This window comes from Pogona vitticeps, chromosome 3, assembly GCF_051106095.1.
Source record: "Pogona vitticeps strain Pit_001003342236 chromosome 3, PviZW2.1, whole genome shotgun sequence".
In the NCBI taxonomy this organism is placed as follows: Eukaryota; Metazoa; Chordata; class Lepidosauria; order Squamata; family Agamidae; genus Pogona; species Pogona vitticeps.
In genome coordinates, this window is record NC_135785.1 from 201,023,717 (window position 1) to 201,048,610 (window position 24,894).

At 40.2% G+C, this 24,894-nt stretch overlaps 1 protein-coding gene across 5 annotated transcripts in view; it reads left to right on the forward strand.

The window, feature by feature from the left end:
- The window catches only part of BRWD1 (bromodomain and WD repeat domain containing 1), an 86,594-nt gene that overhangs the window by 24,654 nt on the left and 37,046 nt on the right, over window positions 1–24,894 (forward strand). For 4 of the 5 annotated variants that reach the window (XM_020789380.3, XM_020789382.3, XM_020789381.3 and 1 more), the window contains exons 16-28: window positions 6,299–6,427; window positions 7,585–7,810; window positions 9,012–9,191; window positions 14,608–14,791; window positions 15,480–15,573; window positions 16,105–16,245; window positions 16,779–16,864; window positions 18,722–18,914; window positions 20,378–20,503; window positions 21,918–22,025; window positions 23,145–23,269; window positions 23,359–23,441; window positions 23,812–23,923. In XM_020789380.3, coding sequence (XP_020645039.3) covers window positions 6,299–6,427; window positions 7,585–7,810; window positions 9,012–9,191; window positions 14,608–14,791; window positions 15,480–15,573; window positions 16,105–16,245; window positions 16,779–16,864; window positions 18,722–18,914; window positions 20,378–20,503; window positions 21,918–22,025; window positions 23,145–23,269; window positions 23,359–23,441; window positions 23,812–23,923 — 1,787 coding nt within the window. Of the gene's footprint in view, window positions 1–6,298; window positions 6,428–7,584; window positions 7,811–9,011; window positions 9,192–14,607; window positions 14,792–15,479; window positions 15,574–16,104; window positions 16,246–16,778; window positions 16,865–18,721; window positions 18,915–20,377; window positions 20,504–21,917; window positions 22,026–23,144; window positions 23,270–23,358; window positions 23,442–23,811; window positions 23,924–24,894 lie in introns of those variants that run through there. The other variant, XR_012085125.2, reaches the window with a different exon arrangement.

A 24,894-nucleotide genomic window follows, 5' to 3' on the forward strand; every position in this document is an offset into this window, starting at 1 on the left:
ACTGTTAGAAAACATATTTCTGATACAGGAGTCAGGAATTCTGCTTCTTCTTCGAGTGGTCCTCTGAATCCACACAAATGGGTTTTACTGTGCCTTCGCAGAACTCCTTGGAATATTCTAGAGCTTAAAAGGACATTAGTAGGGTGTTGCCCTGTGGCGCGCATGCTCCACCCGCCCATGTTACCTTAGTTACCTTGGACTTCCTTTAACTTAGACCTTGTGAATTTGATCCTTTTTGTCTATTAATGGTATACTGATCTTTGGACTGTTTACAGTTATGCTTCTGGATTACAGACTCAATCAAGTTTTTCATTTACGGATGTTCCCTGTGAGTTATTTTTCTTTGTTCTTTCCCTTTTTTCCCTTTCTTCCCTTCCCGGCCTTTTTTAATGGCCTCCTCAAGCCCCTTCAAGTGTTGCGCGATGTGTGCTAGTAAAATGCCCTTTTCTGATGGCCATGATCACTGCTTGTTTGGGTGAGAGTCATCATTTCAGAATTGTCTGGACTGTAAGAAATTAACTAAACCGGCCATAAAACTACAGCTTCAATGGCTGAGATCCCATTTGTAGGAGAAATCTTTAGCACCATCCAGTCTACTGACCAGCCCTACAATGGAACTCACACCAGTTCTACCAACTCGATCCGAGTCTTCCATTCCAGTGGCTCCTATACTCTCACCGAGGGCTTCTTCTAAGGCTCCAAAACCAAAGTTGCCATTGGTATCGACGTTGACATTGATGTCGAAGGCCTCTTCAGTCTCAGCTAAGACGAAATCTAGTAAGAAACAAAAGGATAAAGACTCTAAACCACATCAGCCCCGTGAACCTCTAATTGGCCACATCTCCCTCCCATCTCCAGTTCTGGAGGAGTTGTTGAGGGACGTTGCAGACCAAGGTTCTGTCTCTGAAGCAGGAGAGTCAAGCCTCCCTGCTCAAGCTCAAGCTTCGGTGTCAATCCAAGCTTGTGGCCAAGTCACGGCCGTTCAGCGGCGGATATCCTATTCAGCCTGGCCTCGGCCCAGTCCAGCCCTGTTTCGACCGGGCAGGCGACTGTTATGCATCTGTCCAACTCAGAGACATCAGTCACAATCTCCTCCTCGAAAGAGGACAGCAGAAAGGCGTCATGTCTCTCCACCGCCTCAGTACCGGGAAGTGCGTTTTGTCCAATGCCCATCTTGACGTCATACCCTTCCTGAGTATGAAGAGCCCTTTTACAATGTCAATCGGTATGGTGATCGCTACCAATCCCAATCCCACCAATATGACCTGAGGTTTATTACTGAATATTATGAGCATCACAAACGGGTTTGGTACGCTTATCCTCCTTCCAAATCCTATCAATCAGCATCACCGCCTCCTGTTCGAAGTTGGCATTCAACCACTTTCGAGCCCACCCCTATAGAACCAAGATATAGGAAATCTTCTAATGATCGCTCCACTATTGCCGGAACTCCACGTTGACATAAGACCACTCAAACTGACACTGCTTCATCCAAACATCAATCCACAGTATCATCTCCAACCTCATGAAAGCTATTGCACCATCTGGGACCCATTCAGACTGTCAACTTCCAACCTCAAACCCTCTGGCTTCTGCTTCTCAGGATCGTCAATGCTGCCTCTCCCCAGCTTTTTCCATCTCAGGTGCATCTTCGGCATTGACGGCCTCTGATCAGGTTTCCTCCTCTGAGTCATCCAAGGAATCCCTGTCTAATTTACCAATCCCAGATTCTGATGCTGTGGATATTCATCCTCCATCCCCATCGGAGGATTTCACTTCTTATGTTCAGCTGATCTTGCACATGGCCAAATCATTGGAATTGGATATTGAATAGCAATCTCCCCCTAAGCCTGATCTTGTCTTTGATGACATTAATCAAGAGAAATCCTCACCATTAAGTTTAATGTTTATCCCAGCGATGTTGGATCTTGTCAAAGAATCTTGGGATAAGCCATTGACATCCTTAAAAAGTTCGAGACAGGTGGAAAATCATTACCCTACTCATAGGAGCAATACAGCATTCCTAATTAAGCATCCTTCACCAAACTCTATTATTGTACAGACAAATCAGTCCAGAGCAGGCAATGAATCTTCAGTTACTCATATTAATAAAGAGGGTAGGAAACTGGGCATGCTCAAGCGTCGTTTATATTCTTTGGCATCCTTCGTTATGAGAGAGTCTAATTACCAGGCTGCGATGGGAGCCTACTACAGGCAACTGTGGAATAAGATCCTCCCTATCTTGCAAGCTGCTCCTGAGGAGGTCAGAACCAGTACTCTCAATATTCATCTTGAGGCCACAACTTTAGCCAAGTAGCAACATCTGGCAGCACATCATTCAGCTGATGCTGCTTCAAAATCTCTAGCTTTTGCTATCTCCCTTAAACAGCATGCATGGTTACGGTCTTCAGGAATCAACGATGATGCTAGGTCCGGTATCGAGGATTTACCTTTCGACAGCGTAGGCCTCTTCAACGAAAAAAACCAACAAACTTGCACAAAATTCGTAAGACGGCCTGATTTTATGCCATTCAGCAACCCAGGTACCAGCGCATTCAGTGGCACAAGCCGTTCACATTTCACTAATCTTACAAACCACTTACCACCCTTAAAAACCTCTGAATCAGGCTCCTGAGAGATCCAACTTTGCTCAAACATCCTCCACTGCTCCTCCTTTCTGCTCCCAGGTCCCTGCTCAGTGCAGAAAAGATTTCTGTCTAACTACAAGGAAAAACAAACAGTACCTTTGACTCTCCTCTATTGAACTATCCCCAACATCCCTGACTGGCACCCTTTTTCGACGAGTGGCCCACGATCACCAGGGACACTTGGGTGCTAGCCATCATATATTTCGGTTACCTGTTAGAATTCAAGGAGCTTCCTCCTCTTGGTCATGTCAGACCCACAATGTACTCACCTGCTCTAGAGGACGAGGTTACACTGCTTCTTCAAAAGTGTGCTATCCTGAGAGTACCTCCCTAAAATGTTCTGAATGGCTTCTTCTTCTCGGTCTCCCAAAAAGAAGGAGGTCTCCATCCCATTTTAGACCTGCGACTGCTAAACACCTACCGTACATCCATCCAAGGCGTTTCCGCATGGTCAGCCTTGAATCAGTCATCCCTCTGCTTCAGCCAGGCAATTGGTTCATGGTTATAGATCTACAGGACACTTATTTCCGCATTTCATTTCACGAAAAGCTTTTCAAATACTTTCGCTTCCTCTTCATGGACACTGCTTACCAATTCTGTGCCCTTCCCTTTGGCCTGTCTACCCTCCTAGGACCTTCACAAAATTTATGGCTCCAGTCTCTGCCTTTCTTCATCTACACAACACCACAGTGTTCCCATATATAGATGATTGGTTGATAGTAGCAAGATCACACAGCGCAGCCATAATAGATACTACCTTTGTTCTACAGACATTGGCGGATCTCGACCTTCAGGTCAATTACAAAAAATCTCATCTGGAACCATCTCAGACCACGGATTACGTTGGGACACATCTCGATTCTATTGTAGCCAGGGTATTTACCCCTCCAGAAAGAATAATCAAATTAAGGTGGGCAGCACAGTCATCACTCACCATACGCAGCACCTGCTAGGCCTGATGGTGTCAGCTAAATTGGTTCTTCAACGTGCGAGATTGAAGATGAGGTCCTTACAGACATGGTACCTATCCCAGTTTGACCCTCTGATAGACCATCCTTCCAAGCGTATTCTGATGACTCCGGAGTTAGCTTGCCAACTTACCTGGTGGACCTCTGTCCCTCATCTCCTGGTAGGCCGCCCATTCTGGCCTCTTCAGCTCACTCTGCGGGTCACAACAGATGCCAGTCAGATAGGATGGGGTGCACATTATGGTCATTGAAAGATCCATGCTTTATGGTCAAGCTCAGAGAGACTGCTACACCTCAATCAACTAGAGCTGCTAGCAGTCATCAAATCGTTTCGAGATTTCCAGTTCCTCATAGCTGGTAGCGCGGTCCAAGACATCATGGAAAATATGACCACCATGTATTATATCAACAAGCAGGGTGGTCACTCATTCTTCTATATCTAGCAATTCAGCTGTAGGAATGGTGTTACGATCACCATGTCTTTCCAGTGGCTCTTCATAGTAGCTACAGAAGACAACGAGGTTTCCAACCGTCTGAGCCACTTTACAACCCAGACTCATGAGTGGACTCCCAACAACATCGTTTTCTCCCTTCTCTGCAGTCGGAGGGGGAACGCTAGGTCTCGACGTCTTCACCACTCAAACCAACACCAAGTGCAGCAGATACTGCTTGCGAGCAGGAAGGGGAGACAACTCTCTCGGCCCGTGGTTCTTAACCTTGGGTTACTCAGGTGTTTTTGGACTGCAACTCCCAGAAGCCTTCACCACCAGCTGTGCTGGCTGGGATTTCTGGGAGTTGCAGTTCAAAAACACCTGAGTAACCCAAGGTTAAGAACCACTGCTCTAGGCGACGCCTTCATGGTAGATTGGGATGACGGCCTAATTTATCTTTTTCCACCCATCCCACTCATCCAGAGGATGATAGTCAGAATCCATCAGTTGGATCAAGATGCCATTCTGATAGCAATGTGGTGGCCTCGTCAACCTTGGTTCACTACTCTCAGAATCATGGCTTTGGACTTTCTAAGACTACCCCTTCAACCGTCCCTTTTCACTCAGGATGGAGGTCGCCTTTGCCATCCCGACCTCAGCTCTCTACACCTCACTGCGTGGAGAATTCTCCCAACGTGGCTGAAGTCTTGAATAGAGCTAGGAAGCCATCTACTCAGTTATTATATTCATATACATGGAACTCTTATCAAATTTGCTGAATCACAGAAATTGCCCATGGTTCCAGTGTCCTTGGACACCCTTCTTAAGTTCCTGTGTTACCTGTTCGAGCTGATGTCCCTTGTATTCAATTTTTTCTGTATAAAGTTCTTATAGCCAGATGTGTCCTTCCTTCCCAAACTTCTAATTTCCATGTTAATCAACCTCTAATTCTTCCAACGTTATTCCCTAATCCATCTTCTGATGTTGAGCGCATGCTCCACTCCCTTGATGTTCATCGTGCCCTAGCATTCTACGTTTCCAGAACCAAGGACTTCCGTACTTCTCCCAGATTTTTTGTGTGTTTCCATGGCCCATGAAAGGGTTCTCCTGCCTCCTCACAGACAATCTCGAGGTGGATTGTCTTGGCCATTACATTGGCTTATGACTTGGCAGGTAAAACTCCGCCAGAGTTGCTAAAGGCACAGTCCACAAGAGGAATGGCCACGTCTGCAGCTTTGTTGTACCGTTGAAGTCCCTGATGTCTGTTGAGTGGCCGCTTGGTCTACACCCTCGACTTTTGTGACGCACTATCTTGATGTCATGGTCAAGAAGGAAGCAAGTTTCGGAAGGGCTGTGCTGACTTCGTTGTTGGCATGATGGCCCTCCTTCCGGTAAGTGAGCTTGCTAGTCACCCATTTGTGTGGATTCACAGAGGCCACGAAGAAGAGAGGTTACTTGTAACCATGGTTCTTCGAGTGGTTCTCTGTGAATCCACACAGCCTCCCCGCTGTCTGTCACTGGATGCTTTGAGCTTTGTGGGGTTCCGAGCCTTAACAGTGGCGGACATTTTGGAATGGAGGTAATACGGGTGGGCGGAGCATGCGCACCATGGGGCAATGTCCTATTAATCACGTCTTTTTAAACTCTAAAATATTCCGAGGACTCCTGCGGAGGTACAGTAAAACCTATTTGTCTGGATTCACAGAGGACCACTTGAAGAACCATGGTTACAGTAAGTAATCTCTTTTCTGTCATGGCCTATGTTCTTTTGAAGTCAGATATTGGGGAGTCACATGCTGGTGGTGAACTGTACTGGAGACAGCGAAAGCTGAATTCAGAACCAAAAGTAGAAGGTGCCACCAATTTTGTTCTTCCCACTTAGTAACTTGATGATGGAGTGAATGGATTGTTTTTACTATGGTCTAAACTGATTATCTTTAGAGGACAGAGTGAAATGGGATGGAGGGCTATTTGAAATTAGACTATGCTTTCGCTCATGAAGTAGCTTTTCACTTGGCTGTAGCTCAATGGAAGAACACAACTTTTGCATGCAAAAATATTTCTGTTTCAACCCTTGGCATCTCCTGATAAGGCTGAAAAAGATCCCTCTCTGACATCCTGGAAAAACTCCTTCTGATCAGTGTAGACAGTTCTGCGCTGGATCAAATATTTGGCTTAATATAAGACAGCCTCCATTGTTTATATGGCATTTCAGCGCTGCAAGAATAAAGTAGTTTTTTCTTTAATTCAGATTGAAGGACAAGGACACGGTGCTGTCTTTGACTGCAAGTTTTCATCAGATGGACAACATTTTGCCTGTACAGATTCTCATGGGCATCTTTTGATATTTGGCTTTGGTTGTAGCAAGCCTTATGAAAAGGTATGTTTTCTTGAGTTTAGCAATACTCTAACAGTCAGCATTGCTAGTAGAATTAGTAATGTTAATACATTTGTTTAAGACTAAGCTTTTATTTCTTCTTAGCTTTTACTTTTTGCTTTGTGTTCATAGTGTAGGAAAATACATGATCTCATCAAACCCCTGTCACACACATAAACCCACACAACACACACACTCTTGTTGATCTGGGATGTCTTGAGAGAACATCATCTTGTCTATGGAATCAGTTTCCTATGACATCCTAACTGGGAAACTGATTTAAGTATTGCTACCAACCTTGTCTGCAAAAAAGGATCAAACTAGATTACCATTCTGTTTTGCAGGTGGTGGTTCTTTGGTTTGAGTGTCATTAGGAGTTGTGATTTACAGGGCCAAGATGTCTCCCCTCAATTTGGCACATAGGAGAAAGGGAGGGTGGAATGCTTGTTAGATACTTGTTATGCTTCTGCAGGTCATAATGTGTTGAGCTAAAGCATTTTATCTAAATCAGGCCTCAGCTGATGTCTTAGTTGATAAATTGGTGGAGACGGTGTAAGAAAGAAGAGCACACTATTTTTTAAATGTAACCTTTCATTTGACTCTTACAAGTGGTATAAAAATTACCTTTTTGTGCAGAATGGAGATTTAAACATTTGATTTCAGCTGATTTCCCTATAAATCCATGTAACAGTTAACATAAGAGTAAGAATTATATTTGGATTGTTGCTTGATTAAGTTACATAACTAGCATTATATATTAGCCTAAAACTTCCTGGATGCTACAGGTTCCTGTCAAATGGCATTCTGAATATCATTGCATGGGATACACAAAAGGTATTCAGAGAGGATTATATTCCTAAGAAGATTTTGTTTGTTATAATGATGAACTTCGGAAAATAAGGGTAATGTCCCAGCCCACCCCCCAAAAAACAACAGAAGAAAAAGTATGGGAATCTTGACAGGTGCAGTGAAACAGCTGTTTACAAAATGTTCCTGAATTATCTGTTTTTGCTGAATCAAAGTGAGGCACAAGGCGGACTTACAGTCGAAGTGCCTGAGAACTATTTCTTTCATTATTCTGCAGGTGAACCTAGCTTACTGTCAGTTTTAATGTCTTTTTTTTTTAAGGCTGGTTATATGTAAGCTTCGTTTCTTTCTAGATTCCTGATCAGATGTTCTTCCACACTGACTACCGACCACTGATCCGAGATTCTAACAATTATGTCCTAGATGAGCAGACCCAGCAGGCTCCTCATCTTATGCCTCCACCATTCTTAGTAGATGTGGATGGAAACCCTCACCCAACAAAATACCAGCGCTTGGTACCAGGAAGAGAGAACTGTGCAGATGAGCATCTGATTCCACAGCTTGGATATGTAGCAACAAGTACGAATGACAGTTCTCAACTTCTGTCTCTTGAGTCTAGTTTTAATATGATTGAAATGTAGCATGAGACAAAATGTCATCTGAATCTGTACTGTTAACATTTAAGTTCTATTTTTTTAACAAAATGCTGGGTGCAGTTAAGCTTATGTAATTTGTATGTGTAATGTTAGCTATGTTTTATTCAGCACAAACTCCAGTTGTGCAGTGTGATTCTACTATTAAGCAATAGTGTTTCTCAATGCTGAACGCTGCTAATTTTAAAAAAATTGAATTTGGTGTGAGTGCTCATGCAGGTGTGCATGCATGCACATGGATGTCACCAGTCTGGCAGCCACATTCTGGATCTGCTGCAGCCTCCAGATCAGTCTCGAGGAAAGGTCTCCACAGAGAGTGTTACAGTTCCCAAGTCTAAAGGAAGATAGATATTTAACTAACAAAATTACTTATGAGGCATATTTAACTAGTGCATCCAACCCAGAATTTCCCATTTATCCATTATTAGATATTGAAGGGTTTTTTTTGGCAGATATTGACTTAGGAATCAGTGAATAACCTCTTCCCCCACACAGACTGTAAAGGCAATTTCAGGATAAGAGATGGTTTAAATTATCTCATGCCCGCCCTGTTTTAACTTTTCTTGCACATCTAATCTTCAAATTACTTTTTGAACTTCGGAAATTAGGGGCCATTTTGGAGGTTTAAGCACTGAGAAGAGAGTTTTGGTGCATGAGGCCCTTTGGATCCTTTCTCCTTATGTAGTGAAATGTTGACTTTCATGCTGGTTGTAAAGAAAATTTTGTAAAGTATATTAAGAGAAGGAGAACAAAATAGTGGCTGAAATGCTTTTGCTTTAACTTGCATTGTATAAGGCCAGTGATGTGATCAGCCACAGTGATTTTCTGGAATAAAAAAATTCCAGCTACCCCTCTCTGTCAAGATCCTGATGCTCCTGTGGAACCCCTTTTGTCATGGAAAAGCTGTGCTTAAGGGGTGGGTGTCTTCAATTTTCCAAAATCCCCACCACTGGTAAAATCTTGATGGCAACAGTTGCTGCAGCTTATAGTATCATTATTTTACACATTGTAAGTTAAAGCAACAGTGTTTCAATTTCTTATTGATTGGGTGTGGTGAGAGTGGGATCAAAATACTAGCAGTTGGCCATATTTCTGAAATTACCAAGCATGCATTTATATTTTGTAAGGTGATGGTGAGGTTGTAGAACAAGTAATAGGACAACAAACATCTGAGCAGGATGAACAGGAACCCAGCATACTTGATGGAATGATCAGACAGTTACAACAACAACAAGACCAAAGAAATGGCACTGACGAAGATGGTCTTCGTCCTGGACCACCAAATGGAGAAGAAACACAGAGAAGAGGTCAGTGCTTACCTTGAAGGAACAGTATTAATTCATTAGAACGTTTTCTAGTGTGGGCAAATTACTGTATAACTCCATGGCATAAGGACATCTGGGTGCCTGAAAATTAAGGTTCAAAAGGTAATTAGGTTACCATTTAATGCATCAGGAAATAGTATAACTCTTAAATACAGAAAAGTTAATATGTATGGTTCAGATGCAGGACACTGTCTATTACCATTGGAGAAAATGTTTCCTCTGTTCTTTTCAGGAGAGGGATCTGCTTAATTTAGCATGGCAGAGTCCAGATTATGTTTTTTAATATTTAGCATAGCAGCATGATTCACAGCATGATGTTGGTTGCCAAGCGTAGTTGTTTCAGAATATAGTGGTGCCTCACAAGACGAGCGCCCCGTTTAACGATGAAATCGCATCACGACAAACTTTTTGCAATCGCTTTATGATGTTTCCTATGGGGGAATTTCGCTTTGCGATTCTTGCAAAATGACGATTTTCGGCCAGCTGATCGGCGGTTTCAAAATGGCCGCTGGGTTAAAAAGAAAATGGCTCCCCGCTCTTTTCTGGGATAGATTCCTCGCTGCACGGGCAGCAAAAATGGCCGCGCTATGGAGGATCTTCGCTGGACGGTGAGTTTCAACCCCATAGGAACACATTAATCGGGTTTTACTATGGGCTTTTATTTTTTGCATTCTGACGTTTTCGTTCTACAGCAATTTCGCTGGAACAAATTAACGTAATGCAAGGCACCACTGTAAATTGCAGTATGTTATAATGAAAACTATTTAGCACAATAAAGCATCTGTGATACAACTACTGTATGTTTTTCCTACGCAGATTTTTTAAAACTTTTAAATAGATTCATGCATGTTTGCATCCCCTTCTTGTATGCACACCTTAACGTGTTGAGGGAGTTTGAATATATCAGAGAAGCTGAGAGCAATACCATCAGGAGGCTGGACTCCATTACAAGCCTAGACTCCTAAGAGGGTTGCCCAAGACAGAATGTTCACAAGTGAGAAGTCAGACTAAGATGCATGCATCCTCTTCAGAAGTAATGATTGCATCAGCAGAATAGAATGGATAGTTCAAATGGTGGTGGAGGCAGAAAAGCTTCTGAAGGGCATTTGCCAGGCAGTAACGGTAATTGAAGATGATGCTGGTGTAGGATCTTTCACACACAACAGTAGTGATACTGAAGCTAACTTCTGTTAGTACTGCATAGAAGGTGATGGTAAACCACTGCTTTTCTTACCTTGAAAATCCTACGATATGACAGTCCAAAGTGAACACAGAGAAAGTGCTGGAAGATGAGATTCCCAGATCAGAACTCAATCAGCTACTGGGGAAGAGCAAAAGACTTCCAATAGTATTGTTGCTAATGATGCAACTAGGTTAAAGCCAAAATTATGTCTAGTGGCTGTCATGCAGACAGTGAAAGGAAAGTCCAGTGCTGCACAACACATACAGTTGGAACGTGGAACACAAGAACTTACGAATCAAAGTAAACTGGAAACCATAAAGGAAGAAAATGAAGATCATTTAAACATTGCAGTGCTTGATGTAAGTGAACTGAAGTGGAGTGGAATAGGACATTTTCAATCAACTACGAAGTGTTTCACCTAGATGATGAGAATGCAAAAGAAGGAAACAAAGCAGAACTGAATGTTGGAAAATTTGGTTTAGAGGACAGAAACAAAGCAGGAGAATGACTCATAAGAGTTTTGTGAAGACACCAGTCTGTCTATTGCAAATACATGCTTCAAGTAACTGAACAGACATTTGTACATATGGATATCACCAGATAGACAGAAATGAGACAGACTATGTAACTGAAAGTAAAGAGATGGAGAAGCTGTATTCTCTCGCTATCAAAACAGAGACCAGGAGCATATTGTTGTACTGCTTGCTGCTAGTCTTTGACATGCAGAGCTGGAAGGGACCCTATGAATCATCAAGCCGAGCTCTGGCACAGTGGGGAATCAAACTCCCAACCTCTGACTCTGCAGTCAGATGCCTAAACCACTGAGCTATCCAGCAATTCATAGTGAAATGTTAATATCTTCGAATAGGCATCCTTCAGTCTCGAGAGACTATGGTAACGTGCTCTGTATTGGGGACTCGGAACAACATCTAGTGTGGCTGAGAAGGCTGAGAGTGACAATCCCTTCCACATTGAAGAAAAATACAATCTGTCCCCTGTCCAGCTTTCTGATTTTGCTGGATCGGGACTGCCTCTTTGCCTCAGCCTGCTGGACAAGGGCCTCTTCAAATTGGGAGAGGCCATGATGCACCGCCTACATCCAGGCTGAACGTTCAGATGTCAAGGTTTCCCCTCTGTTGAGGTCCATTCCTATTGTTAATACTGTATCAAACGTTACATTAAAGATGAGGAAGAGTGCTATAAGAATCCTAGCACCATAATACAGTATAAACAATCTTTGATGTATTTAAACTCCACATAAAGAACAGATTTGCATTCTTAAATTCAATTGACTGTGAACCAGATATCTTATTGGAGAAGAATGTAAATACTGTAAATAAATAAATAAAATCCTGTAGCATATGGAAAGACTGAAGGAAAGAAAAATCGAGATGGATGATGGAAGAAATACTTAAAATTGCTAGGGACAAGTAAGAAGTCAAAGTAAAAGGTAACAGAAATAGGACCAGAATCCTGAAGGCAGCTTTTCAGTGACTGTCACATAGAGACAAGTATAATGGCCAGTGCAAGAAATAGAGGAGAACAGCAAAAGAGGAAAAACAAGAGATCTCTTCCAGTAGATCCAAGAAATCAAAGGGAAATTTAAGTCTAGATTAGGAATGCTGAATAATCAACAGAGAGGCACACTATTTAATCAGGATAAAATAAAGAGAAGGTGAAAACAGTATACAGAAGAAATAAAATAATGACAAATTCCTTTGAAGAGGAATCCTATGATGAAGAGCCTCCAATTCTAGAAAGTGAGGTCAAAGCTGCTCTCAACAATAGGTAGAAATAAATCACCAGGGGTGGGTGAAATACCATTAGAACTATTTCAAGTTACAGACACTGAATATGTGAAAGTCCTAATATGAATGTGCCAACAAACATGGAAAACAAAGCAATGGTCAACATACTTGAAATGTTCAGTATACATTGCAGTCTCTAAGAGTGAGAAGCCAAAAAGTGCAATTATTATAGCACCATTGCTCTAATTTCCCATGCCAGCAAAGTGATGCTCACAATGTTGCAACAGAAGTTTTTATCTTATATGGAGCAAGAAATGCCTGATATTTAACCTGGATTCTAAAAACTACAGAAGAATTACACAACTTTAACACTGCCAGTGACAAATTGAAATTGTTAAATATTTTGTATACAATGGTGCCTCGCATAGCGATCGCTCCGTTGAGTGATGAAATCGCTTGGTGACGGAGTTTTTGCGATTGCAAAAGCGATTGCTTTGAGATGGTCCCTATGGTTTTTTTTTCGCTTTGCGATGATCGCGGGGAAGCAATCATGGCAAAGCGACCCTTTTTTAACAGCTGATCGGCTGTTTCAAAATGGCTGCCAGGAAAACAAAATGGCCGCCCGCTGTTTTTCCTCGCTTAAGAGGCAACGAAAAAGGTGCCGCTATGGAGGATTTTCGCTTAAAGGTGAGGTTTTAAGCCCATAGGAACGCATTAATCACGTTTTAATGCGTTTCTGTGGGCTTCTTAATTTCGCTTAGCAATGTTTTCGCTTAGCAATGTTTTTTAGGAACGGATTAACGTCGCTAAGCGAGGCACCACTTTACCTTGTTTCAGTCATCAATCCAAATGGAGAGTGTAGCAAAGAAATTAGAAGACTGAGACACAGAAAGGCAGCAATGCTATATTACTATATGCTAAAATGGTTTGAAATTAGAGCAACATATTCAGGATGAGTAAAGTATCCCCTATATACATTTTTGCTCCCTTTCAGGACCCTTTGAAATTTTTTTAAAAAATATCACCACTAAATATTAGTGCTGTGGTTTTCCAGCAGCTGGTACAGTTTTTCTGGAGTCTTTAACGAATCATTTTATTTTAACATTATTCTGGAAGTCTTTCAACTGCATTCAAACAATTTCTGGTATCTGACTTTCTTCTTGTTTGTTCTCCTTATGAAATGTCTTAATAGTTTGGTGCTGTTCAAGTGTCAGAGATCCAGAAAGCAATGGTTCTCAAATTCTTCTTCTGCTTTTTAGTGTCTTATAATGTAAAAATTTAAAAGTAAAAATGACCATTTTAAAAAATAAAAATGAAATGTTAAAACATTTAATGTCTTAAATCCTGTGCATATGTTTAGGATTCAGTTTTAATCTCAATGTAAATACTGAATAAGTATATTCAGTATTTCTGTGTGTAAGATGGTACTTTTATCTAAAATCTTTAGACTGAAAATTGAGGATTGTCATACACAGGGGGGAAGGGATCAAAGCAATGTAGAATCACAGCCCTTTGATCCTGCAGCCCTTTCATCGCTGCTTTACCCCTCCACTTCCTGAGCCCCATGGGGCTTATGAAGTGCAGGGGTAAAGCAGCAATGAAGGGGCTGCAGGATGAAAGTGCTGCAATCCTGCAGCTTTTTCATAGCTGCTTTACCCCTCCACTTCCTAAGATTGCTGCTTTCCTCCTCCACTTCCGCAGCCTTTGATCCTGCTTTCACAGGACTTAGGAAGAGGAGGGGGAAAGCAGCTATCAAATTTTCTTATTTGGGATTAGAAAAATGGGTGTCGTCTTATACATGGAAAAATACGGTATAACTGAAGGAATAATATTAATGAAATGAACAAGTGATTAGTAATCACATCTGATAAAGCCTCTTACAATATCTTAATTATGTTACAGAGATATATAAAATACTATATTGCTTATTTTTGTGTATTGTAGCAACTTAATTGCATCATTGCAATCTTTACATTTAATTTATTAAATAATAAAAAACATTTTAAAAGTTAGCTAGCCACTTTGGCCATGCCCTTCTATAAGTACAGCCTCCAAGCTGCCAATCAGTCTCAAAAATGAAGTTGCTCACTTCTAGATGTGTGTTGATTTTTTCTACAATGTTCTTTCCAAAAGTCTTCAGCTGAGAATTATTTGAGCTGTTCCTGCATCCCAGAGTTCCAGCCTAATAATTAGGACAGACTCAAGTCTCATTTAAAGATCAGAGAAGACATAATGTGAATGGAAAAACCTTATACTTGCGGAAACCATATGCTAAACTTTCATCATCATTAAAAATAATTGGGATTTTCAAATACTTCTGCCTGCTGGGTTGCGTGAACTTTGGTCTCAAATGAAGATAGAGCCAATGTGCAATTAATAGATAAAAGTAAATATTTCCTCAAAGGCAGGAGATGCAGAATCGGTGTTGCTATCATGCTTACTCACTATCATGCTTGTTTGTTTTTAGATTTTCAAAGATCAAACTCGGATATCCAGTCTCCTCCTAATATTGGCCTGAGGCGTAGTGGTCAAGTTGAAGGTGTGCGTCAGATGCATCAGAATGCTCCAAGGAGTCAGATTGCTACAGAAAGAGACCTCCAAGCTTGGAGACGGAGAGTAGTTGTTCCAGAAGTAACTTCTAGCATATTCAGGTGTGTGAGCTTAGCAAGTATCTGCTATGAAAGGTATCTTCAAAAATCTGTGGTTTTTTCCTCTTTTTTTCCATTTTAGATTGCACAGCTAAATGTAGGGAAAGTATCTTAAAATCTAGACTTCAGTGAACTTTTTGCTCCAAAGACATTCTTGGATCACTATAAACCTGCTGGTGCCCCCGCCCCCAAGTTTGTTTGCTGCCTAATCATTTTTCTTCTGTCTTGATTTCAGAATCAAACCCCCTTCTCAAATTCATCTTCAGATTTCTGATTCTAACTTGGAGTCCTCTAAGGCTAAAGGTGTAACATTTAAGTGTACAGTATTCTGTACAAACTTAAGTTTACTTTATCTTTTTTCTCAGCCTAACAGGACTAATAATAACCCAGCATTTGTGTTCTTGAAGGCTTTCATGACTGCGATTCAGTGGCTATTGTGGTTTTTTCGGGCTGTTTGGCCACGTTCTGGAGGTTTTTCTTCCTAATGTTTCACCAGTTTCTTTGGCCTGCATTTTCAGAGGACAGTAGCTAGAAAGAACACAGAAACCTATTTTTTTATATACGGGGTAAAATGTATGTTTCAGTCTTCTTGCAGCCGAAAGTTGATGACAGAAGGTTAAAGTAAGTGATGCTTGTTTCACAGCTGTAATTATGCTTTGTTTGACACATTCTAAAAATACATATTTTTTAGAAACTGTGAGAAATATAGGATTGCAAAAGGAGAAGAGGAGAAACGGCTATATATTGTGGAGCAGAAAAGGAAGTTATTTCAGTCTTCAGACAAGGTAGGATATGTTGGGAGAGGAGAACCATCTTAAGTTACAAATAATGTGGGGAATAAAGAAGCTAGTTATGTTGGAAAACTGAGTGCGAAACCTATACGGGAGGTCTAGTAATGAAGAATACATGTTGCTCTGTATACATGATTTTCTTGGTTTCTTACTTAAGCTTACACAATTTCAGCAAACTATGAGAGAATAAATGAATATGCAAATGAATATGTGTGTGAGAGAAGCGGGGAGCAAAAAATGTTTGAGCTTCTCTTGAAAGCATGAGTATGTTTGACACAGGCAAATTTGATTGGACAAGTTTAGGTGGTGAGAAGCATTCATGTTGCTTTTTCCTATGTTACTAAGATTAATTGCCATGCTTCACCTTAGTAAGTCACTTTTGTAAAATGATGGCTGAAACATCCTTAAGTCATTGTTACATTTGGTTCAAAATTGTTGATAGCTATGTCCTATGTATCTTTGGCAGAATTGATTCCAGTATTTCTTTATGCCTAACTTAGTCTTCCTCTAATATCTCTGATTCAGAGTGACTCTGAAGATTCATTGATGCAGTCTAAAAGGAGACTTTATAGACGTAAATATGCGGCATATCAAGCACGGAATAATATTGACCAGTCCGATTCTTCTAGCGAAGATGTGGATAACTATTTTGGATTTATAGAACAGGTGACTGCTTCTATTATTTTTTTAATAATTGAAAGTACTGGAAGTTTTGACTCCCTTTTTCTGAAACTCCAGTATACTGTCAAAAAAGACAGAATAGATACAACAAATTTACTGCCCCTTGAGTATAGATAGACATGGCATTTATTATTACATTTGGGTTGACTGTGCTGTATCAGGAGTGGGTGACTTCAGCAGGGCCAGAGGCCATGTTCCATATTTTCTGGTGGCATGATGGTTGACCTCCCAAGGTGGAAGTATGTGTATATGCTTTTATTCTTGTTGAAGCAGCTGTGTTTATATGTAAAGATTATGTGTAGAACTAATGTATGTTTTGTATGTTGTGCTTTAGTAAACCTAGTACATTGTTTTGGTAGCAGAAAGAATTAGAGAACTAATGTTCTTTTATTTTTATTACCCTGAGACAACTTGATACAAATTTAATTTAATAAACACGAACAAGAGAATGAAGAACTGTGAAGATCATCCAGTTTGTAACATAATTTTTAACTTGGTGCTGATATGTTTTCATCCAGGAAGCAGAAGAAAGTGATGGTTTGAGTTTGTCTTCCAATGAGGAAGAATGGAAGACTGATAGAAAAACTGACAGTAACAGTTCCAGGTAAAATCAGGTTGTTTCTTCTCCATTTAATTCTTAGTCTTTGGGAAGGAACCATCCAGGAAAGGTAGGCTGTTCCCTTTTGCTGCCCAGCTAAAGAAAGCTTCACATATCTAGGGCACTTGGATAGCTTATCCCACAGTTCTTTCCCTGTCTAAGCCCACGACTGGCTTCTCACATTTTCAGTTATTTAGGAGTACTTACTTTTAATATTTAGATATTTTTGTCTTAACTGGTATTTTTCTGTGGTGGCCAGAACTTTGAGAAATAAGAAGAAAGATGGGGAAAATGTGGAGATGGCTGTCTCAACTTGGCAAGATTGCCAAAGAATGGTGATTTTATGAGCATTCATCATTAATACTAAATTCAGTTTTAGCATTCCAGAACTCTGTGCAGAGTCTCAGGATGTCCTAGTTCCACCAGTCTTCTCTGTGTATTCCTTTCAACTCCTGTGACCCCAGATTTCTCTTCAATGTTAAGTGGGAATAGGTCTCAGTCATACAGTCCTTTGGCAGCCACACTGGCCCTTGCTTTTGGAAATTTTACATCTGGTAGTTGGATGGGCAGTGGCATCTGTCTCTTCTGCCTCATCTTCTTACAAAGGACTAGCTGCCATTCAGACCCAGGTTGGCTCCGTCTAGCCCGATGGCATCCAAAAGGGAGTCTTATCTGAGTTTGAGTTATTTGCATATCTTGTCATCAGCATCCCGAAATCTCAGAGGCCTCCATGAGTGAAACTGTATGAAAGGCACTTGTTTGATGGCATAGATGCAGATCTGTATCTCAGTGTAACTGGTATAAGAAAAGCTCAACATTTTTCCCATGCAAACATGGGCCTAGGCCTGAAGCTCAGAACCTTGAAGTGTGAAACAGTAGTTCTTTTGTATGATAGTTGTATATTGTCATATGTATCATTATATGGAGTCTGTGAGATTTTAAAGTTTAAATTGTTAAACCACCCAGAGTAGTGCATACACTAATGGGGCGGTATGTCTATCAGTCAAATAATCAAATAAATATGTGCATTAGATATGCAAAGCTTTTTTTTCTTTGCTAACCTATCCTGACTGGGTGCCGAAAGGGCAATTACTATACTTTCTGAATTTCTCTTTCCTTGTATGTTAGAAGACCCCAAAGGGAATACACAATTTCTGCAAGTGACTTTCTGAAAAAGGAGCATGTGCTCTCCCTCCTCTTACAAAAGCAGTGGTGGTTGGAGTTTATCGGGAAACCAAAGGATTTTCAAAAGTTAAACTTAAGAGACTTCATCTATAGTTAAAGTACCATCTTGAAATAGTATCAGTGAAATGTCAATTATCAGACTATTTATGTTGTGTTTAGAGGAAGCAGGAAAAATATAATCTAGCAGGTAGTCTTGTTAGTCTGTTGTAGGAAAAGAGAAATCAGAAACCATGCAGTACCCATAAGGCAATTTTTTATTTTTTATAAGCTTTCATGCGTGCAAACATTTCATCAGATGAGTAGAATAGCTGTAACTCTGAGGGGAGTATAAAACTGTTGGCAGTTTAAAATCATTGGCTTTAAAAGTATGTTTATCTTTTCAACGTTCAAAATGCAAAGTTCACCAGAAAGTACATTGCAATTAAGTCATATGATCACCTCCTTTTCTTTTATAAGTGTAGACAGTTTAGTTTGAAATTCCACATATGGGCATCTATAAAGTATTAGTCCAGAACAGCTATAATGGTCAAGCATATCTATTTTAAAGGTCCTATGACCTAACCTGGTTCTTTCTAAAGTAGTTTAACTCTGAATAACATCCAGCAAACTTTAAAGTATTACTTCAAATGTATTCATTCAGATCTATAACTTGGCAGTATGTGTATTCTCCCTAAACAGTGACTCCTCAAGCCAGTATTCTGACTGGATAGCTGATGCAGGGATTAACCTACAACCTCCTGTAAGAACTTCTCGACGCACGACTATCAAATACTGTAGTTCTTCAGAAGATGAGGTATCGTTGGAAAAAATATCTCCACCAAAGAGGAAGAAGAAAAGACGGAAAAAATACAAAACTAAAATGCATGAGGAGGTATTGTGGGTTTTTCTCTTCTATTTTCATGTATACGAATTAACCACTGTGCCATGAGTTTTCCTTGTATAATTATCTTGTAAACTTGTCCAGGTAGTGCTATAGCACTATGTGGAGGTATATATATAAAAAAAATTTAATAATAACAATATAGTTTTTTAATTAGGCTTAGATTACAAAAATGGGATGTGGGAGCACCCCTTGATAAAATAAGATCTCTGTCTAAATTTTGACTGATTCACCTGGTTCTTTGAATTGATGGAGAAAGGGAAGGAAGAGTGAAGTTAACCACTCTTAAGAAAGCACCTGCAACCTCTGGAAGAAGGCGCTTGCTCTTTCATCCATGTCTTGCCATAGGGCAAATGAGAAAAATGGTGCATGTTAGGCGTATGCTTTCTCTTATATTTTTTATTGCTCCAGGCAGAATTCTGGAAGGTGCAGTGTATAGGTAGAGGTTTGTGCACCTATAGGTTCCTCCCTCTCAGTGAAGGGTTTTTGAATTATTTATCTTCACCACTAGCTTCTGTGGCCTTTGCTTCTAGATTTCTGGTTAATTTGTGAAAAAAGAAAGTTGACATGCTGCTTCCTGATAGTCATAGTTCGTTGGGAGGAGGTCTCTATAGGGCCGAATGGGCAGTGAAGCTGTGATTCCCATAGGAGGGTCAGGTCTCTGCTGCTTGGTCAGTCATGTGACTGAATAGGGAGAAACAGGCTCTTGCGAGCTTAGAGGATGCTGGGAGTTGTAGTCTCCGCCTATTAGGCTCTACAGAGGGCGCCTCCTGAAGAACTGTGACTCCCAGGAAGAACTGTGGCAGATTTCTTTTTAAAAAAATAAACAAGAAACGGGGAGAGAAAGAATCTAAAAGTGTGCAGATTTCTATTTGTGGGCTGTACCTCCTAGGATTCTTCCGAGGGAATTCTTGGAGAATTCTGGGAATTTCAGTCCAAAAACACAAAAGAGTACGTCTCTAGTGTTCATATAATTCTAGACAAAAGTAGCTTAATATTTTCCTAGCAGAAAGATCTGAAACAGCTTATCTGGAAAAAGGTTGCAAATGTAATTCATTGGGTAGCTTTGATACAAATCATTATCTTAATTCCTTATTTTTAAAATGGCAAAAATTAATAAATTGCCTCTAAGTATATCTGTATTCCATGTTTATACCATATAAGTACAGATACTACGTTTTGGGAAAATAATTTTTTTGGTCTCTGTGGCCCTTTATTATGAAACCACAGAAGTGCTGATGAAAATTTTGCAAGATAATTGAAATGTATCTGTAAGTTTTCTTTGCTAGTTGTACAAAGAAACTGTATTTAAAACATGCAAAAAAGTGCTTGTGTCCTAACAAGAAAAAATAGAAACTGACTGTAACTTTAGTAAAGCCATCTTCCACACTTTTAAAGAATTAATTGGCTGACATTCATAACATTGCATTCTAAATTGAGTAATCTTTTCTAAGGATGTTGAAGTGAATGCCTCCCAACAACCTGCAACCCCAGAACTGCCCAGTGAGTTCCACCCTCCAGACTGGATAACAAATGTCAGACTTCGAAGGTCGCCCTTTGTCCCACAAATGGGTGATGAGGTGAGAGGACTTAAACTGTGCTACATGAATTGAAATCTACATTGAACAGTTCCACAATTGGTTGCATGTCATGAGACAGAAGTTCAAGTTGAAAGCCACATTGTGATTGTGTTTAGTCTTTTTATAGCCTTAAAGCATGCCTTTAAAAAAGAAAAGGCAAAAGCCAATACAATTGGTTCCAGCAACATCACAGAAGTTGCCAGAGCGAAGAGGCTCCAGATACTTGCAGACAGAGTCTATCCAGAATTACAGTGTGGATTTCGCGCTAATAGATCTGCCATTGACATGGTATTTTCCCTCAGACAGTTGCAGGAGAAATGTAGGGAACAACAACAGCCACTCCTTGTGGCCTTCACAGATCTCACAAAGGCCTTTGATTTGGTTAACAAGGATGGCCTTTTTAAAATACTTCCCAAGTTTGGATGTCCATCTTGACTCCTTAACATCATCAGGTCCTTTCATGAGGAAATGAAGGGCACTGTAGTTTTTGATGTAGCTCAACATCAGGTCCCTTTGACATCCGAAACAGAGTGAAACCTCAACAGATGGGAAACTTTGACATCTGAGCGTTCAGCCTGGAGTCATGTGGTGCAGCATGTCCTCTCCCAATTTGAAAAGACACTTGTTCAGTAGGCCGAGGCAAAGAGGCAGTCCCGAAACGAGCAAAATCAGGGAGCTGGACAGGGGACAGATTGTATTTGTCTTCATTGTGGAAGGGTTTGTCATTCTCGATTTGGCCTTCTCAGCCACACCACAAGACACTGTTCCAAGACCTCTGTTCAGAGCACGTTACCATAGTCTCTCAAGACTGAAGGATGCCTACACATTAAAAAAGAAAAGTGTGGTGATGTTGACGGTGTACAAACTGTTATCCTGGAACCATCTGTGGCCTTTGGCTGCTTCTTGTGTTGTCCCTGAAGCTGGTGGCAATATTCCACATTTTCCAGTACTGGAATTGGGCAGTGCAGTTTGGGACACTGTTTCCTGGCTTCAGATGTTACTGTTAACCTGTTGCTAGCAGGAATGTAGATTGTGATCACGGTGGAGATTGTTGGGGATGAAACCCTGCTGAGGTGCTTGTATGTGTATGTGGGTGCACTCTCATTAGATGTTTCCTTAAGGGTAAAATTGTGGATTTCTAATTTACAACCACAGGAGGAACAACTAAAGTATATTTAGATTGCATAGTAAAGATTAATACCTTGTGCTAGTTTCTGTTCAACCTGGGTGAATGTGCAGTGGTGGGAGGTGGAAGATGGTAAGTGGAAGTGATAATGGGTGATCATCTCCCTCAATAATCAGTGCAGTCAGTCTTACAACTAAATAGAAAAAAATGTTTCTAATTTCAGTACACCACTAATTTTGTACACCACTGTGATTTTCATTCCCTGACATAAAAACTTGTTTCTATTAGGTGATATATTTTCGACAAGGCCATGAAGCTTACATTGAAGCAGTGAGAAAAAACTGTATTTATAAACTGAATCCTCACAAAGAGCCGTGGAAGAAAATAGTTCTTAGGGTAAGACTGATTCTGCACTGGTTGTTACTCCTCCTTTGGATATTAATCTACAATTATTCTCATTGGTCACAGTAAATTAGGGAAGGTCATAAGACAGTATGAGGTGAGCATTTAAATTTATAACAAAGGGAAGAATCAAGGCCTCATATTTTGGGCATAACTTGATCTGCTTTACCATGGTAAGTCGTCCATGTGTTATTAATCACAAAAGTATGATACAGGCTATGGAACAATGGTCTGCAGTTCATCTGTTTGTTAATTGTCTGATGTTCATTTGCATTTATTACTGCTTCTGGCTCACCTGTTTTCACTGTTTGGCATGCTTCTGAGAGTGAGCAGGGAAATATGTAAGCACTACTGTGAGGACAACTGATTGCTCTTTCCTGATTACTCTCTTTGGACACTGCAGCAGGGTGAACAAACTAAGAGAATAGCCATGTTTTATAAACGATTGTGCAAGAATAGGTTCTATAACAATTCTCACTTCTGCTTGTGCAAGAAGTTGTGCAAACCAAGGAAATATCTTTGGATTTGATTTTCCTTTGCTCTGACAGCGGTCTGCTGCCAGACTAGCAGATGTAGGAAATAATTGTTCCTTTTCATTCAGCTGTGTATCTGTTTTGTCTTGAAATACTTGTGTTTCCCTTCTGTTGAAACAGTTAATGATCAAAATTATCCAGAAATAGCATCAGAATGGTATTTGTTCCTTTTTAATGTTTGCATACTTACTGTTTTAGCTTTAAATATAGTCTTTTAATGATGTAAACCACCATTTTATACTCATTGTTTTCAACTTCAAATACTGTCTTTCAATTATGTAAGCCGCCTAGGGTCCTTCATAATGAGAAAGGTCGGGTAACATATTTTAAATAAATAAATGAATATTCTTTTAGAACTCTCACTACAAGTTGCAGTGTTTTCTGTTCATTGTCTTAAAAGGCAAGGAATTTTAGATTTGAATTTTGATGAAAAGTTGCTTTCTAGGAAGTGGTAACAAATACAAGGTAAACCCTAAATCTTGATCTCTGTTTTTTTGAAGGTTTAATCTAAATCTAACTATAAGCAATGTAGTTTTACTCAACTGGTGTTAATCTTGATTTTATGTATATCTGTTGTTAGGAACAAGAATTGGTAAAAATTGTTGGGATACGTTATGAAGTTGGGCCTCCTACACTCTGCTGTCTCAAACTTACTCTTATGGATCATGTTACAGGACATCTTCAGGACAAATCATTTTCTATTAAGTATGTATGTATATATGTAACATATTTAAATGTTAGCAATATAGGTAATTCGTGGACATTTGAAGACTAAATTGTAACCTTTCTTTTAGATACCATGATATGCCAGATGTTATTGACTTCCTGGTATTGCGTCAGTTTTATGATGAAGCAAGGCAAAGAAATTGGCATCCTTGTAAGTCTGTCCTCCTGAAATTATGGAAGAATCTTGGGAACGTCGATAGTGATAAATAGATTGATGATACAGTGTTAATTCTGAATATTCAAGCTAAGTGTGTGAACTCATGTTGTGTACTGCCAAGGGGGCAGGGAATGCAATAGAGAAGATGGGGCAGCTTTCAACTTTGTGTTTCCTGGTGAAGTTCGACTATAGCCAGCTGACTGGAGTGATAGATATGGTGATCAGCGACACTGGAATTCAAAGACTGAGTGAAGCTTGTAGAGAGGATGAAAGAGACAAAATGTAATAGTTAAACTATTTTCCTCGTGGTGTACTGGAAGAAAGTTAGTTAAAAATAGTTGTATATCTCATTTCTGTCTTGTAGATGATCGCTTTCGTTCAATTATTGATGATGCTTGGTGGTTCGGAACTGTTTTGAGTCAGGAGCCATATCAGCCACAATATCCGGACAGCCCTTTTCAGTGTTACACTGTTAAGTATGTATATGTTTGCTGGCATGTAGTCATTTCAGATTGGCAATAGAAACAGAATTTGTAGCTGCAGGTAGTCTTGTGAAAGTTTATAATAAAAAATAGAGTACAAGAAAACTCCAAAACCTCACACTTGACTTTATCTTTTTTAGTTTTTACATTAAGCAAGATAGTAAATGTATCTAAATACAGTGGTGCCTCGCTTAGCAACGTTAATCCGTTCTGGAAAAAATGTCGCTAAGCGATTTAATCACTAAGCGATTTTTTAAAAGCCCATAGAAACACATTAAAATTTGTTTAATGCGTTCCTATGGGCTTTAAAACTAACCTTAAGCGAAGATCCTCCATTGCGGCGGCCATTTTGGTTGCCTCTAAAGCGAGGCAACACAGCAGGCAGCCATTTTGTTTTCCGGCTGCCATTTTGAAACCGCCGCTGGCCGAAAATGGGGGCTTTGCGGTGATCGCTTTCCTGCGATCAATGCAAAGTGATTTTTCCCCATAGGGGCCATCGCTAAGCAATCGCTCTGGCGATGGCCAAAACCCCATCACTAAGCGATTTCATTGCTCAACGGAGCGATCACTAAGTGAGGCACCACTGTATATCTAATTCAATTGCTAATTCAAAACACATTAAAAGGCACTTCTTTTTGTTTAAATTTTTGGTTTTTATGAAATCTGGTTTATATAATCCCTTTAGGGCCTGAGAAAAGCATACTTAAATCACTAGTAATTTCTATTGAGAAACTGAGACTTGATTGTAAGGGTTTAGGCAAAATCCTATTGTGCATCTCGATTGGGCACCAGAAACATTCAGTCTACACTAATTAAAGGCTTCTTATATCCCCGTTTTAGATTCGGAGGCTTTCTTTTGTCTTTGGGAAGTCTTTGAGAGTGTCAGGACAGGGATGGGGAGCCTTTAAAAGTAAAAAAAATTGCTGCTGTATTGGTGTCAGCGGTCATTGGCAGCAATCCAACAG